At 39.0% G+C, this 18,397-nt stretch overlaps 1 protein-coding gene across 11 annotated transcripts in view; it reads left to right on the top strand.

Annotated features, from left to right (window-relative positions):
* fat1a (FAT atypical cadherin 1a) overlaps positions 1-18,397 on the top strand; it is a 137,159-nt gene that overhangs the window by 38,796 nt on the left and 79,966 nt on the right. For all 11 annotated transcript variants that reach the window (XR_009064093.1, XR_009064091.1, XR_009064095.1 and 8 more), the window contains exons 3-4: positions 1,156-1,470; positions 15,307-15,368. Coding sequence is in view for 6 of the 11 variants with exons in the window: in XM_057842846.1 (XP_057698829.1) it covers positions 1,156-1,470; positions 15,307-15,368 (377 nt within the window). In the remaining 5 variants the exon portion in view is untranslated. The remainder of the gene's footprint in view (positions 1-1,155; positions 1,471-15,306; positions 15,369-18,397) is intronic.

Consider the following 18,397-nt stretch of genomic DNA (forward strand, 5'->3'; position numbering starts at 1 on the left):
GGGAGTCCTGTGGGGTGTGCTTCAGGGGTATGGGGTACTCAGCTCCCCGGTAAAAGCTGTTCGATCCCTGTACGACCGATGCCAGAGTTGGGTCCGTATTGCTGGCAGTAAGTCGGATTCGTTCCCAGTGAGGGTTGGACTCTGCCGAGGTTGCCCTTTGTCTTGGGGTTCTGTTCATAACCTTTATGGACAGAATTTCTAGGCGCAGTTGAGGGGGTCCGGTTTGGTAGCCTCAGCATTGCATGTCTGCTTTTTGCAGTGGTGCTCCTGGCTTCATCGAGCCGTGATCTCCAACTCTCACTGGAGCGGAAGCGGTCGGGATGAAAATCAGAGACCGTGGTCCTCAGTCGGAAAAGGGTGGTGTGAACTCTCCGGGTCGGGGATGAGATCCTACCCCAAAGTGGAGGAGTCCAAGTAACTTGGGGTCTTGTTCACAAGCGAGGACAGGAGGGAACTGGAGATTGAGAGGCGGATCTGTGCAGCGTCTGCAGTGATCCTGACTATGTGAACTCTACATCTCCCAAAATCTATTCTGCAACACATGAAATGGTCCTAATCCGATTATTCGAACTAACTAGTTGATAGATTGATTGATTGATTACTTACTGCAGCCCTACTGTATAGGAACTAAGTACTGAGGTTCTTATAGTCCGAAATCAGCTATTGTAGGAGTGCAAAGTGGTTCCACTTCTAGTTTTGCTGGAAATACACTTTATTTCCTCATTAAAAGAGGAGGATAATGTGTGTGAGGAGAAGAGCCATTGTCCAATCAGCAGCTGTCCTTTTTTTTAAGGTTCCTCCTATGAAACATTGGAACTTTCCCAGATCAATATGTGGACGATCAATCTGGCGTGCCAGCTTAACTTTTGATCGCAATCGAGTATATTTTTGCATTTTAATTAATTGACTAGACGTCCAATCTGTCTAAAGCAAATGCTGCCACCCTCCCGCTTAAAAGGGATGGGACATCTACTTGCGAAAACTCATCGAAATTTTTAAAAAATGTCTATTGCCATCATTGGCAGCCGTCAACTGTCACTCAATGCTGAAAAATTGCGTTGAATCAAAAGTGAGACTATACAAACCTGCGCAAAAGCACTTTTAGCTAACACAAAAACAGTCCTGAAAACTGATGATCCGGTTTGCTTTCTTCAGGTATCATCCGGACGCAAGAACTGCTGGACCACGAGACCACGCCCCACTACTGGCTGACCATCTACGCCATGGACCGAGGCGTGGTCCCCCTTTCCGCCTTGGTGGAGGTCTACATCCAAGTGCAGGACGTCAACGACAACGCGCCGCAAGCGTCGGAAGCCGTCTACTACCCCTCGGTGATGGAGAACTCGCCCAGGGACGTGTCCATCATCCAGATCGACGCGGTGGACCCAGACACTAAATCCGGCGACAAGCTCAACTATCGGATCACCAGCGGAAATCCGCAGGGATTCTTCGCCATTAATCCCAAGACGGGTAAGACCCCCTCTTGGTTTGCATGGGGGGGGGAGTGCATTTGCTAGCTTTTATATGCATGACGTACTGTAGGTCTCGTTTGGCAGTTCTTGTTTTATAGTATTTAACTTTTATCACTTTTTTGACATTGTCAACCTAAAAATGGTCGTCTTTTTCGAGTTCTCAATAGTAAATCTTCTTGTACATTTTTTTTTTTTTTTTCAATTTTTAGAATTTTTGGGGGAAAAAAATGTTGATGGAAAAAACACTAATTAAAGGTAAACGGTCTATTACTACTATCTAATATAATTTTACAATATAACGTTAACAATACTAGAAACTGCAATTTCTGGAGAAATTACTATAGGGCTTTGCTGTGGGGAGATACAGATCTTAGCCCCGCCCAGGTTGATTTAGGGACAATATCAGGCCACTTCCTGTTGATATGGGGACAATATCAGGTCATTTGGGGGGCGTGTCTTGGTCATATCAAGTCATTTGGGGGACACGTCCTATTTATATCTGGTCATCTCCGGTTAATTTGGGGACATTGGTTTTTTTGCTATTGAAAATGAATGGGAAATTTGGACGTCTATGGCCATCAATGGCATGGACTTACATATGCATTGATGGAATCCAAGTTTATTGGCGTCAGTAGAATCGACATACATGGCTGTCAAGTTAAAAAATGGACGCATTTGTAAAATTACCCAAAAATAAGGAGAGAAGACGCTCAGTTTTCTTGGCCAAGGAGAGCAAAGAGGGACTAGACAGAGGAATGCTAGATTACGCTGTATAGTCACCAAAATTGATCTAAGGAAAAAACCCTCCTTGCTCTTTTTATTAGGGGTTTGTCCTAACACAGGAGGGTGCCGCCCTGAAGGGAGGGGGGAAAGCAAGCTGGAGACACCCATGTGATTTTGGTTGGCTATGTGTGAGCATGTAGGTGGAACTAACTAAATACACGTGTGTAAGCAAGGGCACAGGTAAAGTGGTCAGAATGACCCAGACACTTCAGTTAAGCAACGCTGCGGCCATGGAAGATGTCCTCGAATGGAAAATTGGCCTCGAAGGTCTAGACGAAAGTCTAGACGCCAGGTGCTGAAGATGTCCCGGAAGGTCTAGTTACGCAATGATGCGGCCATGAAGCAAGGCAGTTGTCATCCCGACCCTCTTTACTCTTTTTAACACTTAACATTATACTACAGCCTAGTATAGCAAGCAATAATCATTTACTGGTTATATCAATAAGAAAAAATATGGCAATATGTATTATGTATGTATTAGGTATGTATGAGCACAAGCAAATATTCAATCAACCCTCGATAATTAACTCAACAATGGCCGTCAATGGCATTAACCGAAAGTAAAAGTCATTTGGAAATGAACGGGAAATTTGGACGTCCATTGCCGTTAATGGCATCGAAATTTGGTCAAACTTTGTTGGACCAGATACATTTTGAAATTTTTTATTTTTTTTCTTTCTTTCGAAAAATAGGCGAAAAATCGGCATTCGAGGGCAAAGGGAAAAAGTTTTGGGGTCATTCAAAAGGTCCATGCGTTGTGCGAAAATTCCGGTCGTTTCGATATTCAAACGGTGCCAATCGGTGAGGTTTTAGGTGTAGGGTCACTTCCTGTTTGGAACGGGTCACTTCCTGTTCATTTGGGGGCATTTAAAAGTCACTTCCTGCTGCGGTCGGGTCACTTCCTGTTCATTTGGGGGAATTTAAGGGTCAGTTCCTATTGATTTGGCAGCATTTAGGGGTCACTACCTGGTTTAAGGCATTCCATGGTCACTTCCTGTTGATATTGGGTCACTTCCTGTTGATTTAGGGGCATTTAAGGGTCACTTCCTGTTGATATTGGGTCACTTCCTGTTGATTTGGGTGCATTTAAGGGTCACTCCCTGTTGACTTGGTGGCATTTGGGGGTCACTTCCTGCTGATTTGGGGCTTTCCATGGTCAATTCCTGTTGCTTTTGGGTCACTTCCTGTTGATCTGGGGACATGTAAGGGTCACTTCTTGTTGCAATCGGGTCACTTTCTGGTAATTTTGGGACATTTAATGGTCACTTCCTGTTGAGATCAGGTCGCTTCTTATTCGTTTGGTGGCATTTCAGGTACCACAGTTGTTCATTCGTTGTCAACCCTTCCACTTCAAACCGTTTGGACCTCTATTGCCGTCGATGGCAGCGTAAATGCCAGATGCTTTCACATCGATCAAATAATCTTTTGAGAAATAATCTAGTTATGACTTGATTTGAATGTCAATGCATTGACTTTGATGGGAACATGGCCCCTACCAATAAGGCTGCCCTGTGGCCATTTTGGTAGGAGCTATGAAAGCTCTTTTCGTGCTTCTGCCATCAATTGAAAGTAGACGTCCAATTTCTTTGAAGTGGGAGGGTGAATTGACATGAATTCAGCCAGATCACAAGTTGGAACACATCCACCATTTTGAAACAGTGAAATTTTCTGCACTTTGACAAACTCAAGTAGGCTGCAGCTATCGATTATTTTAGAAGTCGATTAATCGATCAACTAGTTAGTTCGAATAATCGATTAATCGGATATGGAACATGTAAAATTAAAATACCTGAACTGAGCCTCAAACGGTATAATAAAATAAATAAATGAGGTTCTAAGTCAAACAAAAGATCAATTGGCTAACTTACATAGAAAAAGTCCGCTAGCTTAAATGCTATGAAATGCTAACTGTTTTTTTTTTTTTACAATGCTCCTGACAAATGGTTCAGACACATATTCCTACAAAAAATGGCTAAATATACCTATAAACAAAATTATGAATGCATTAAAAAACAGCTCAAACAAAAAATTAGCTTACGTTGGTCTTAACAGGGAGCAGTTGGATTCAGCTATGTGAAATTAGGCAGACCAGAGGGCAGTGTATCCACCCTACTTAATAAAACTAAATGCAAACATTTTCAAAATAAACCATTACAAAGGCATTTTAATTAAACGAGTATTCGAAGCAACAAAATTTAATTTGAATATTTTTTTTCTAATCGAATACTCGTGTTAATCGATTAATCGTTGCAGCACTAAACTCAAGGTCGCAGGAATCTTCGTGATTTGCGTTGGTCACGAGAACGCCATGTAATCTGCCGTCAAATTTAAAAATAGAAACAAAATGGCCGTACAGTTCGACGACGAGCCTCGCTTCTGACAGTACCTCGGCAAGGAATGCGTTTTTTTCTTTCGCCCTTCCTGCCACATTTAATCAGCGACGGAAGAAGGGCGAATTAAAGTTAGCGTGCTCTTGCATTAATGACTTCCCCCGTCTACTTGGGAATACCCCCGCGCGACTCGCGAGCGCTGGTGTTCTTCGTCCTTATTTGGGCAGGAAGTTCAAATTGGCAGTAGTAACCAAAATAACTCTGGAGTGTGTTGTTGACGCGACTACCTTTGGGAGGTGAATAAGACCACACACGCACGCACGTGGGCAGGCAGGCAGGCAGGCATGCATACACGGGCAATTGGCAAAGCGCGCCGGGGCGAGTTCATAAGAAGCCGATGAAATATTAATGGTCACACCATTTGCAGAGCGCCGCATGAGAAGAGGCACTTTTAGAAGGGAGAGAGAGTGGAGCCCTCAGGCATAGACTACAAAAAAAATTACCAAGACTAAATTGCCTTTGAGTTGGACCTAATAGGTATCGGTACAGACGTCTTCATGTGACGACTGGGCCCTTTTGTAAAGTTGTGATATAAAAGGACCTTTTATGCCGTATGACGTACCTACGGAGCCCTTAAAGGATATCGACAGAAATCAAATGAATTTAAGCAATCTGGTGTGCACCAGAAACTTTCTGGTAAACATTAGCATTATTTAGCATTTAAGCGAGCAGACTTTTGCAATGCAAGTTAGCCAATTGTTGTAAACATTAGCATTATATAGCTTTGAAGCTAGCAGACTTTTTCCATGCAAGTTAGCCCTTTGTTGTAAACATTAGCATTAGATAGCATTTAAGCTAGCCGAATTTTGCGACGCAAGTTAGCCAATTGTTTTAAACATTAGCATTGTATAGCATTTAAGATAGCAGACTTTTTCTATGCAAGTTAGCCAAATCTTGTAAACATTAGCAGTATATAGCATTTAAGCTAGCAGACTTTTTCCATGCAAGTTAGCCAATTGTTGTAAACATTAGCATTATATAGCATTTAAGCTAGCCGAATTTTGCGATGCAAGTTAGCCAATTTTTGTAAACATTAGCATTGTATAGCATTTAAGCTAGCTGAATTTTGCGATGCAAGTTAGCCAATTTTTGTAAACGTTAGCATTATGTAGTATTTAAGATAGCAGACTTTTGCTATGCCAGTGGGCACATTGTTGTGAACATTAGCATTATATTGAATTTAAGCTAGTGGACTTTTCCTATGCCATTTGGCCAATTGTTGGAATCATTAGCATTATATAGCATTTAAGCTAGCGGACTTTTACCATGCAAGTTAGCCAATTGTTGTAAACATTAGCATTATATAGCATTTAAGATCGCGGACTTTTGCTATGCTTGTCAGCCAGTTGTTTTAAACTTTAGCATTACGTAGCATTTAAGATAGCCAACTTTTGCTATGCCAGTTAGCACATTGTTGTAAACATTAGCATTATATAGCATTTCAGCTAGCAGACTTTTACTATGTATTTTAGCCAATTGTTGTAAACATTAGCATTATATCGCATTTAAGCTAGCGGACGTTTGCTATGCAAGTTAGCCAATTGTTATAAACATTAGCATTATATAGCATTTAACCTAACAGACTTTTACTATGCAAGTTAGCCAATAGTTGTGAACATTAGCATTATATAGCATTTAACCTAACAGACTTTTTCTATGCAAGTTTAACCAATTGTTGTAAACATTAGCATTATACCGGTGCGCACTAGAAACAATCTGATGCGCAGCGGATTGCTTAAATTGATTTTATTCCTGTAGATGTCCCTTCAGGTACGTTCCCATCAATGTCAAGTAGTTATAAAATCATAGTAATTCACAGAAAAAGGATGATCCATACCGATACTAGTACTATTAGTTACGTGGGCGGCAGCATAGCATCAAATTTAGATCCTTTTAAGGATTTGCCGTGAAAAATGGCATGCGTCAACATATATTGCCGCTTTGTTGACCGCACGCGAGGCCTTTTTTTCCCCTCTTAATGACACGTTCTAAATCTGCGTCGAACGCGGCGCGCGGAGCCCTCGTCTTGGCGTCGGTACAAAGCCGGCCTTCCCAAGGGTGGGAAAAGAAATGAAAGCCTATCTTTTGCGTGCCATGTGTTCCTAGCTAACAAGCTAGCGCACCGCCACAGGCTACGGCTGGCGGGGGTTTATTCCATGTGTCGTATTTGGCTAAAATGAGGGCTGCCACCATTTATTGACAAATTTCTGTCCCTCCATAACCACTTTCTTTCCGCTGCTTTCTCCTCTAATAAAAAAAATCATAATGAACAACCCAAATGGAAGGAAAGTAATGGCAGACGGTGCAACATGAATGTTCTAAATAAAGTCTCATGTTGTGCTGCAATGATTCATCGAATAACTCTAGTAATTCGACTAGAAAAAAGCTTCGAATCAAATTTTGCCGCTTTGAGGATTTCTTGAATTAGTGTGGCGTTGTAATAGTTTATTTTGAAAGTGTTTGCTTTTAGTTTTATCGATTTGGGTGGATACGTTGCCCTGTAGTTTCAAAAGTGAATATGACATCACTCATCCAACATGGCTGTATCCAGCTGCCTGTTAAGACTAACATAAGGTTGTAAGTTTTTGTATGAGCTGATATGATTGTTTACAAATGAAACTTTTTACAGCACAAACATAGCACAAACAATTGACAAGCCCAGGTGTCACACTGAGTGCTTAAAAATATGCTTATAAAATGGGTTTGTTTGATTTCTATTCAATAAAATAATTCATACGGGCTACAGATAGTCATGTTTTTTACTGGTGGTGTGCCTTGGGATTTTAGCCATAGCTCAAAAATGTTGAAAAGACTGCAATATACGATACAAGCGATTGCCTGAATGAAGCTAAGTCGTAAAATGCTACTTTTCCAATTGCTTTTAAATTGGTTGAATAAAGCGAGGGCTACCTTTCCAGCTGAGCCGCCCGCTTTATCACGGGAAGTCAGATAAGGAAAGGATAGCTCCAACAACTTCCTACCTTTCCTGCTCATTGTCCGCAGGTCAAACTTCAATGGCAATAATTCAAGCGCCATTGGAAAGCAACCCCAAAAAAAAAACCCTGCTTGCATCAGCATGTTGTAAAATGTCATCATTTTTTTGTCGGAACATTACGATTTGGGTCATAAATTAGAAATTCCTTTTCACCAGATTAGGATTGTTTTCCCAAATGATGTCTCACACTCATAAAATTTCCAAATTTAACTGTTTTTTGAGTTTTCATTCATATTATTTTAGTCACGATAGCAATTTTCTTGTGTCGGCATTCGTAAAATGTTTACACAGTGCATAGACTTCATAATGTATTGACGGGACTCGTGGCCGATTCATAGGGGGCCTATTTCCGTCAAGGCATGCAAACACAAAGAGCTTTTTCCGTTCAATTTTCTTGTGAATAAATGCTTAAATCCCTGAATTCTTGATAGATACGGATGTAAAACAGTCTCGATTTTTGGTTGAAAGCAAAAAAAAAAAACGGTCAGTTAGCATTTATTTTACGTAAATATTGCGAACTATGATGCTCGTCAGTAAGCAAATTAGCGGCAGCCATATGTAAACAAAGAACTTTTTTCCGTTGAAAATTCTAATGAATAATTAAATCCCTTGAATTCTTTATAGATACAGATGTAAAACAGTCTCGATTCTTGGTTTAAAGCTAAAAAAAAAAAAAAAAACGTGCAGTTAGCAGTTATTTTACGTAACTATTGCGAACTATGATGCTAGTTAGTAAGAAAATTAGCGGCCGCCATTTCACAGACAAAGAGCTTTTTCCGTTGAAAAGTCTTGGGAATAAATGCTTAAATCTCTGAATTCTTTATAGATACGGATGTAAAACAGTCTCGATTCTTGGTTTGAAGCTAAAAAAAAACGTGCAGTTAGCAGTTATTTTACGTAAATATTGCGAACTATGATGCTAGTCAGTGAGCAAAATATCAGCCGCCATATTTAAACAAAGAGCTTTTACCGTTGAAAATTCTTGTGAATAAATGCTTAAATCCCTGAATTCTTTATACATACAGACGTAGAACGGTCTCGATTCTTGGTTAAAAGCACACACAAAAAAAACTGGCAGGTAGCATTTATGTAAATATTGCGAGCTATGAGGCTAGTCTGTAAGGAAATTAGCAACCACCATATGTAAACAAAGAGCTTTTACCGTTGAAAATTCTTGTGAATAAATGCTTAATTCCCTGAATTCTTAATCCATATAGACATAAGACAGTCTCAATTCCTGGTTGAAAGCAAAACAAACGCGCAATTACCATTTATTTTACGTAAGAAAATTAGCAGCTGCCATACCACAGACAAAGAGCTTTTTCCGTTGAAAACTCTTGGGAATAAATGCTTAAATCCCTGAATTCTTTATAGATACGGACGTAAAACAGTCTTGATTCTTGGTTAAAAGCAAAAAAACATGCAGTTAGCATTTATTTTATGTAAATATTGCAAACTATGATGCTAGTCCGTTGAAAATTCTTGTGAATAAATGCTTAAATCCCTGAATTCTTTATAGATACGGATGTAAAACGGTCTCGATTCTTGGTTAAAAGCAAAAAAAAAACAAAAAACGTGCAGTTAGCATTTATTTTACGTGAATATTGTGAACTATGATGTCAGTCAGTAAGCAAAATAGCGTCCACCACATGTAAACAAAGAGCTTTTTTCGATGAAAATTCTTGTGAATAAATGCTTAATTCCCTGAAATCTTAATAGATACGGACGTAAGACAGTCTCAATTCCTTGTTAAAAGCAAAAAAAAAAAAAAGTGCAGTTAGCATTTATTTTATGTGAATATTGCGAACTGTGATGATAGTCAGTAAGCAAATTAGTAGCTGCCATATACTGTATAAATAAAAGAGCTTTTTCCCTTAAATTCTTGTGAATAGATGCTTAAATCCCTGAATTCTTTATAGATATGGACGTAAAACAGTCTCGATTCTCGGTTAGAAGCAAAAAAAATGCGCATTTAGCAGTTATTTTACGTAAATATCGTGAAGTATAATGCCAATGCTGTAGCGGCTAATTACTCCCATTGATTTATTATTTTTTTCACAACATTTTAAAATGCATGCATGGTCCGAAAAATATAATAATTACCTTGAATCCTCGAACAAATCACTTCTGAGACAATCTTTCCTGTTGATATGCGTTACAGCTTTCGTCCTTTTTCAAACTAAATCCAGCGTTGGATCGCTGCATGTGACCAACTGCCAATAAATGAAGCGGAGTGTGGGACGGCCCCCTTCGGGAAGGCGTGACGCAGTGAATGGGGAATGTGTCACGTCAATACATTATGAAGTCTGTTCAGTGAGTTAGCCTCAGTGGTTCGGTGAAGGTTAAGAAATGCTATTTTTATGCTGACTAAAACTAGGCAAAGTGGCATTTTCGACCAGGTTTTGGACTAATTTGCCCTCAGTTGACAGGCTTTATTCCATTACTTTCAACTGTTAGCCCTCTATCTAATGGGAGGAGAAATCTGTTTGCTCGGTGGAAGGTTGACTCGCACTTGGTATGAGGCAGTATAGCAAAATCTACAGGCAGCAGGCTAGAAGTGGAACAATGAATTGATTAATCGACAACTAATCGATTAGCAAATTCATCGACAACTATTTAGTTTACAAATAAATGAAGAAAATATCCCGCTTCTGTGAGTCGTAAAATTTCAACGTTAATCAACTTTTTTTGTTTTAACGTTGTGACTTTTAGCACAGGCGTAGTTGTGATCCCTCATTTTTCCACGCCGGACTCCCATTTTCTCCACTTTTTGCACGCAGACCCGACAGACGGCAGAGTCGCCGGACCGTGCCCCCCCTTCGAGTCTCGCGACTATAATTAGCGTTCCCTGGCCGGCCCACACCCTTTGTACGCGTACTGACAAAAGGCGCGTTGGCCTTCTTTTGGCTGCCTGACCCGCTCATTTTCAATTTGCACCAAAGCAACTATTCATTTTGAGGCCAATAAAGCCATATAGGAATCAAAGTTTCAGGATGTGGAAATAGATGAAAAGATGTTTGGCTTCCTCATCTTTTCCGCTTTCTTGTCGACAAAACAACACCAACAAAAGTTACTCGCTACATATATCATACAGTAATAATAAACTAGGCCCGCAAGCAGGACTGAACGGCCCCTCGCAGTTTGGCGCAACTTGGACGGCACGCAGGTGGCAGATCGTCTCCCACTCATCATCTCATGAGAAACTAACCTGTGCTTGAAACTCACCTCTTTTTTATGTTGAACCTCTTTTGTATTGTGGCCATGGCTGACAGAGCTGTCTTTGTATTTCCTGAGATGAGAAATACATTCATATACCTAGGTGAAAAAAAGTATATTGAAGAGGGTCCTACAAAATTGGAGGCACTCCTGAGCTGTGCAGCCACGCCCCTATTCAAAACCAAAATGAATCTTCTACTCGGGCCAATTCAACCAAGTCTGCCAAATTTCATGGCTCGATAAGCTGCCTAAGACCATGTTTACACCTAGCATGGTTGTTTAAAACAGAGGATCCTGCCCTAATACGTCCGGAAACAATAATTATGTCTAATAATTAGATCTAAACCCACTTCCATGGTATCCATGATTACTCCAAATGTAAACATTGGTCTCGTGTGTGACTTAGGAACTTTGTCGCAGTCAGTGATATTTCCACAGTTAAATCTTCGTTTATTAGTGTCCACATGATGGTGCTACAAACGCAGAATTCGCACATCTTCACTTTGGATGGAGTTTTTAAGAACCCTCGTTTTCAATGCCCAAAATGTGTGTGTAGAAAAGCAGTAGAAAAAGTTATTTTTGCTACGTATAGACATGGCCTTAGTCACTGAAGAAATGTACTTCCTTTTAATGGCGAAAAAAGGGTCATCATGGCAACAGACATGTTGACATAGGCCTTAAAATATATTAGAGAAGTTCTCTTAACTACACTCAGAAACTTGAAATGAACTGGACATGTATAAGTAAAAGGAGTGACTGTGTCTGTTGCCACTAGTTGGCGCTTTAGGGTTGATGCAAATGACCCCTACAGGACCCTTCAGGGTACGACTGACATCCATCACCGGAAGTTTGGTGCAGATATGTCGTATCTATGCGAAGTTATGACTGTTCAAAATTTGTGGCGAGACAAAATGGCGACGGTCATTTTCACTCTCCTGTTTGTACACCTCTGCTTGAAAGAAACCTAAATATTTTTCATCAGGCACCAGAATACATATCTTAAGGCTCCCCTGATGCAGGTTTGAGGTCAATAGATTTTTCCCTTTGGAGGAGGAGCCATTTTAGTTAAAAAAAAAAAAAAAAAAAGTGCCAGGACTAACTTGTAATATTTCAATGCAGTCGTGTTCAGGCTGCGATACCTTTTTGATTGCAAGATTGCACCTTGTTTCGGGAAGTTATTAGTCGTTTACTGAATTTGGCATGTAGCCAAAAAAAAAGGCTGACTTTGGTATCCCACCCAGGCCAGGCCCGTGAAAGTAAACTCACCATTTTGATAACTTGTCATATGTCTCATGAGCAGTCTCACCAATTTTGAGGAGGATCCAACTAACTCCCGAAGCACCAAGGTCTCAAATGTGCACCCTGTAAATAGATCATTTCACATTCGATCCAAAATACCTGATTTCCTGTTGGGTTTGGAACATGGGTGCAAGAGACTTTTTGGAGCTGTTTTGCACAAGGTATCAACTCCTTATTTTTCGTCGCTTGACGCTGAAAAAAAAACTAATAGGAGAGGCCATTTTGAAAAATTTAAGGGGGTGATGTTGAGACATTTTGATATGTTTTTTTTTCGCAATGTCGCAAAATCATTGAAATTTTCGGCAAGCCGCATGTCTGTGCAAATTTTGGTAAAGTTTTGAGCTTGTTAAGGCCTCCAAATTAGCCATTTTCATTTGCACTGAATGAAGAATGAAAATAAATGAAATAAATAATATATAATATGAAAATAATAATAATGATAATAAACATTTGCAGAACAATAGGGCTCTCGCACCACGTCATATGTAAAATGTAGAAAAATAATTTTAAAATAAAACATTTTTAAAAATTTGAAAAATAAATATACACTATATATATTTTAAAATATAAAAATATTTTTTAAAAATATGGATTTTATTAATAAATTTCACCTTTCTACTTGTTATTGTCTTTTTGTCTTCCTTTGGTAATGTTCAATTAATTTTTTAAAATCTTTCAGATTTTTTTTTCCAAACATTTTTCAGTTTAATTGTCTATAAATCTATTAAAAAATAGAAAGATAGTAAAAATAAAAAATAATAATGATAAGATTAAATAACATTGAAAAAAAATAATAATAATTGTCCATATTTGTACTATTGTTTAACAGCATTTTTTAAACTACTTACTGTATGTTATTCCAATTCCAACCACTGACGGCACTAGACGTCTAATCTATTTGAAGCGGGAGGGATGGCAATGAACGAACCCTCCTGTTTCAAATGGATTTGGCATCTACTAGCGATAAATTCAGAGTTTGAATTCTGTTTTTAAGAATCACACGATTGGATGTCAGGCATCACCAATGGCGCTGTTTTCTGCCTTTGAATGAAGCGGATTCTTCTTTTTGTGTCACCGGGGTCGAAACGGTTGCGTGTAAGATGTATTTTCTCCCGAGTTGCGACGATAAAAAAGAAAACTTTTTTTTTTTTTTTTTTTGTCTTTCCCTCGAATGAAAATCAGTAGTTTAAGATTAAAAAGAGCCAAAAAAGAAACTCCGAAAAAGGAAAAAGAGCTGCGGTCGGCCGGCCGGCTCGCGTCTTCCAAATTGCAGTGCTCGGCCCGCCGCTATTTCTGGGCCGCGCTTCTCCTGCTAGGGGGAAAAAAAGATTGGTGCGAGGGTGGATCTTGGCCAGAAGAAGAAGAAGAAATTGTATTGGTTGCCATTGACTGTGCTAAACGTCCAATCTGTCTGAAGTGGGAGGGCTAGCAGCAAATAAACAATCCTTATTTGTATCAATACCAGTTGTAGTAGTAATATTTATCACACTTAAAAAGTTTCAGTTCATCAAACCATTTTTTCATTTTATTTATTTTTTATTCTCTCTCCTGGTTGGATGGGACATCAGATGAGTGGGAAAGTGGTTGGAGAGTTGAGCTTTGCAAGAAAGAAGTGCTTGCAAAGCTAGCTAAAAATAAAAGAATAATTTTGAAAAATCATAATAAGATGACCAAGAAATAGGAAATAAAATCAATGTTGAAAATGGACTTTTTTTTTTTTTAATTAATTAAAATGAAAAGAATAAATGATGAAGGAATTTTTGGGCTAGCATTTCAAAAGTAAATTAAAAATGAAGTAATTTATTATTAAATTCCTCCTTTTTATTTATTTGTTATTTATTATTATTAATTAAAATTTAAAAAAGAAATTCCCCATTTTTAGGTGCATTTTTTAAAATAAAATTTTCCCAACTTTTCATGACAATATGCTTTTTAATCTGTATATGAACCAATGGGTAAAAATTTGCATTAGCTTTGGCATATAAGCACTTAAGACAATTTCAACAACCTTCTTACCGTTAAATTGGCTTTAATTTCCTAAATTAATTCACTAGCAGTTATTAAGAGCTATAGACATCCAATCTGTTTGCAGCGGGAGGCCTAGCAGCGCTCAAGTGATGGGATTGATCGCTGAAACATAATCACTAAACTTTCACAATTTGACCAATTAGCTCAGGGCTGCAGCTATCGATTTATTTAGCAGTCAATTAAACTATCAACTTGTTAGTTCGAATAATCGAGTCATCAGATTAGGAACATTTAATGCATTGCAGAAAAATTTTTGTTAAACAAAGGCTTGCTTAGATTGCACTTTCAAAATAAAATTCCCCAGTGTTTCTTCAAACTATGCAAAATTGCTCTTTCATTCAAAAATGAAAATACCTGAGCTGAGCCTCGAATGATATAAAAATAAATAAATGAGGACCTAAGTACAACAAAAGAAGAATTGCATAACAAAAGGTCCGCTTGCTTAAATGCTACTAAATGCTAATGTTTTTCAACAATGCTCTCAACAAATCGCTCAAACACGTATTCCCACAAAAAAACAGCTAAATATACCTATAAACTAAATTCCGAATGTATTAAAAAAAAAAAAAAATTATCCTAAACAAAACTTACCTTATGTTGGTCTTAACAGGGAGCAGGATGATTCAGCCATGTTAAATGAGTTATGTCATATTCACTGCCAAATCCATAAAACTAAATGCAAACACTTTCAAAACTAACCATTACAACACCACTCTAATTAAACGAATACTCCAAGCAGCAAAATTTGACTTGACGCATTTTTCGGGTTTACTTTTCGGGATTACTCGAGTTAATCAATTAATTGTTGCAGCATTAGATTATATGTTAACATACGTGTATTTCTAACATATTTGATTTAAGCTGAGAACACAAAACAACTGAAACAACACTCGTTTTTTTATTGTGTTGTTTGGTCTTGTTTGTTCAGCTTGCGTGGGAATTCAACGCAATGCGTCCTAGCTATTTGCGAGCCTTTGCGACATTTCACAAGTGCAGCTGCCTTCGCCCAAATTTCTTTACGATGGGAAAGCTTTCAATCCCTTTTCTTCAAAGTGGTTGGGTTTTGTGCACTTTGATTTGATTTCAAAATGAAGTGTATTCATGAGAGTTTGTTCTTCTCCAGGCCTGCTAACAACGACGTCAAGGAAGTTGGACAGGGAGCAACAGGACGAGCACATTCTTGAGGTAAGATGACTAAATTTCACGTCGTTTTGTGAAATAGTTATCAGAGTTTGGATTTTAAAAGGTCTCGGGGAGCCAAATTGGCAATTTTAAACAGTTTTAACAATTCTCAATGGGCACTTGAAACTAAAATGGCGGACTTCCTGTTTGTTTTCCAGCATGGTTTCTTGAGACTTTTTTGGAGGTCGACTTGTGAGAAAGCTAGCTTTTAAATCTCATGTTTCTACGTCAAACGATCTTCAGGGGCTGATTTTTTAAATAAATTCTTGAGGACACTCCTGAACCAAAACGGGCTCTTCAAACTAAAATGGCGGACCTCCTGTTGGTTTTCCAGCATGGTTTCTTGAGGCTTTATTGGAGTTCGACCTGTGAGAAAGCTAGTTTTTAAATTTCAAGTCTCTATGTCAAACTCTCCTCAGGGGCTGATTTTTCAAAACTATTCTCAAGGATTCTCCTTGTCCAAAATGGGCTCTTCAAACTAAAATGGCGTAATTTGTGTTTCCAACTTGGTTTCTTGAGACTTTTTTTGGAGGTTGACTTGTGACTAAGCTAGTTTTTAATTTCATGTCTCTACATCAAACGGTCTTCAGGGGCTGATTTTTCAAAAAAAAAAAAAATTCTGGAGGATTCTGTTCAGTCAAAGTGGGCGCTTCATAATAAAATGGCAGACTTTCTGTTTGTTTTCCAGCATGGTTTCTGAGACTTTTTTTGGAGGTCAACTTGTGACAAAGCTAGTTTGTAAATTTCATGTCTCTACGTCAAACGGTCTTCAGTGGCTGATTTTTCAAAATATATTCTCAAGGATTCACCTCATCCAAAACGAGCCCTTCAAAGTAAAATGGCGGACTTCCTGTTTGTTTTTCAGCATAGTTTCTTGAGACTTTTTTGGAGGTCTACTTGTGAGAAAGCTAGTTTTTAAATTTCATGTCTGTACGCCAAACGGTCTTCAGGGGCTGATTTTTCCAAATAAATTCTTGAAGACCCTCCTCAACCTAAACGGGCTCTTCAAACTAAAATGGCGGACCTCCTGTTTGTTTTCCAGCATGGTTTCTTGAGACTTTTTTGTAGGTCTACTGATGAGAAAGCTAGATTTTAAATTTCAAATTTCTACGTCAAACTGTCTTCAGGGGCTGATTTTTCAAAATAAATTCTTGTGGACACTCCTGAACCAAAACGGCTTTTAAAACTAAAATGGCCGACTTCAAGTTTGTTTTCCAGCATGGTCCTTGAGACTTTTTTTGAGGTCTAATTGTGAGAAAGCTAGTTTTAAAATATCATGTCTCTATGTCAAACGGTCTTCAGGGGCTGATTTTTTTTTTTTAATAAACTCTGGCGCATTCTTCTCGTCCAAAATGGGCGCTTGAAACTAAAATGGCGGACTCCCTGTTTGTTTTATAGCATGGTTTCTTGAGACTTTTTTTTAGGTCAACTTGTGACAAAGCTAGTTTTTAAATTTCATGTCTGTACGTTAAACGGTCTTCAGCGACTGATTTTTCAAAAATAAATTCTGGAGGATTCTGTTCAGTCAAAATGGGTGCTACAAACTAAAATGGCGAACTTCCTGTTTGTTTTCCAGCATGGTTTCTTGAGACTTTTCTGGAGGTCGACTGGTGACAAAGCTAGTTTTTAAATTTCATGTTTCTACAGAAAACTGTCTTCAGGGGCAGAATTTTTTTCTTTCCCTTTTTTGAATTCTTGAGGGCACGCTCGGTCCAGTTTAGCATGTGTAAATGTCTATAATTCTGTGGTTAACACTGGAAGATCTCCCTGAAAGGATGCTCATTTTAAATGGGTGTCGTCTAAAATTTGGACAGTGGCATAAATCACCAAAACCCATGAACTTAATGTCTTTTTTTTCCTCTACCCGGTTTTCTAAGACAGGAAGCGGCCGTGGATGTTTTACACTGCGGGCTTTTAATTGACCTCGGCCGCGCGAAGTTGATAATGGCGTCTTTTTAATTAGTTTCTCCCCCCTCCTTCTTCTTCATGGCCTTTAATTACAGTCGGCATTCAGCTGCTCGTACATCTGCCGCCCGAGCTGCGATTTTTCTCATTCTCAGATTGCGTTACATGTTTCAATTAGAGTTGGAGAATGGACTTTAATAGCTCTTTTCACTGACAATGCTCTCAAAGTGCTTTAGAACACAAGTACAAGAGACCAGAGAATTATTTTCTCTCTATATTAAGTCGTTGATGGCGCTAGGTGGACGTCTACTAGGAATGAACTCATTTCAATTGACGGCAGAAGCATGAAAAGACCTTTCGTTGCCCAGCCAACAGGGCGGCCATGTTGGGAGGGGCAAAGTTCCCATCAAAGTCAATGCATTGACATTCAAATGCAGTCATAACTATCTCTTCTTTTATCAATGTCAACGCATCTACTATTTACTCACTGGCCATTGATGGGGCTAGACGTCCAATCCATTTCAGGTGGAAGGGTTGGCAGCAAACAAACGAATGCTCATTCACTGCCAGCCTTCCGCTTCAAATACGGGCCGTTTACATGGTGACTCTCCGAGAATATGAAAAATTTCAAATTTGCATTCGCGTCTCCATTTGAACAATGTCGCAATCCCGCATGAAAACGATGTAGTATTCATGCCAGGCCCTAGGGGGCAGTGCAGATTTACAGGGCGACACAGAATGATGCACTTTGACCCCACCAAGCTCCCTCAGCCCGGAAAAAAATATGCCCGCCCACTCGAAGCAATGTCATTTTTCTTTTGTTCAAAAAGGCACAAAAATTGAAACATTCAACATATTTAATTTAAAAATATTATTAAAACAGTCAATTAAAGCCAACATTCCGCCGTATTTACTGTTTTTTGTTGTTAAGTATGCATGCCGAAGAACCCCCACTCCCCAACCTCCCGCAATCAGATTCTTCCACTTTGGAGGCAGGATTCAGAATTTTTTGTCTTCGCCTTCCGTCTTCGCCGTCACCATATGCACGTGAGGCCACTCTGCAAAACAGTCATTGCGTCTTCATGTCGCAGAGTCGCCATGTAAACTGCCCCATAGATTGGACGTGT

The sequence above is a fragment of the Corythoichthys intestinalis genome, chromosome 8 (genome assembly GCF_030265065.1).
Source record: "Corythoichthys intestinalis isolate RoL2023-P3 chromosome 8, ASM3026506v1, whole genome shotgun sequence".
In the NCBI taxonomy this organism is placed as follows: Eukaryota; Metazoa; Chordata; class Actinopteri; order Syngnathiformes; family Syngnathidae; genus Corythoichthys; species Corythoichthys intestinalis.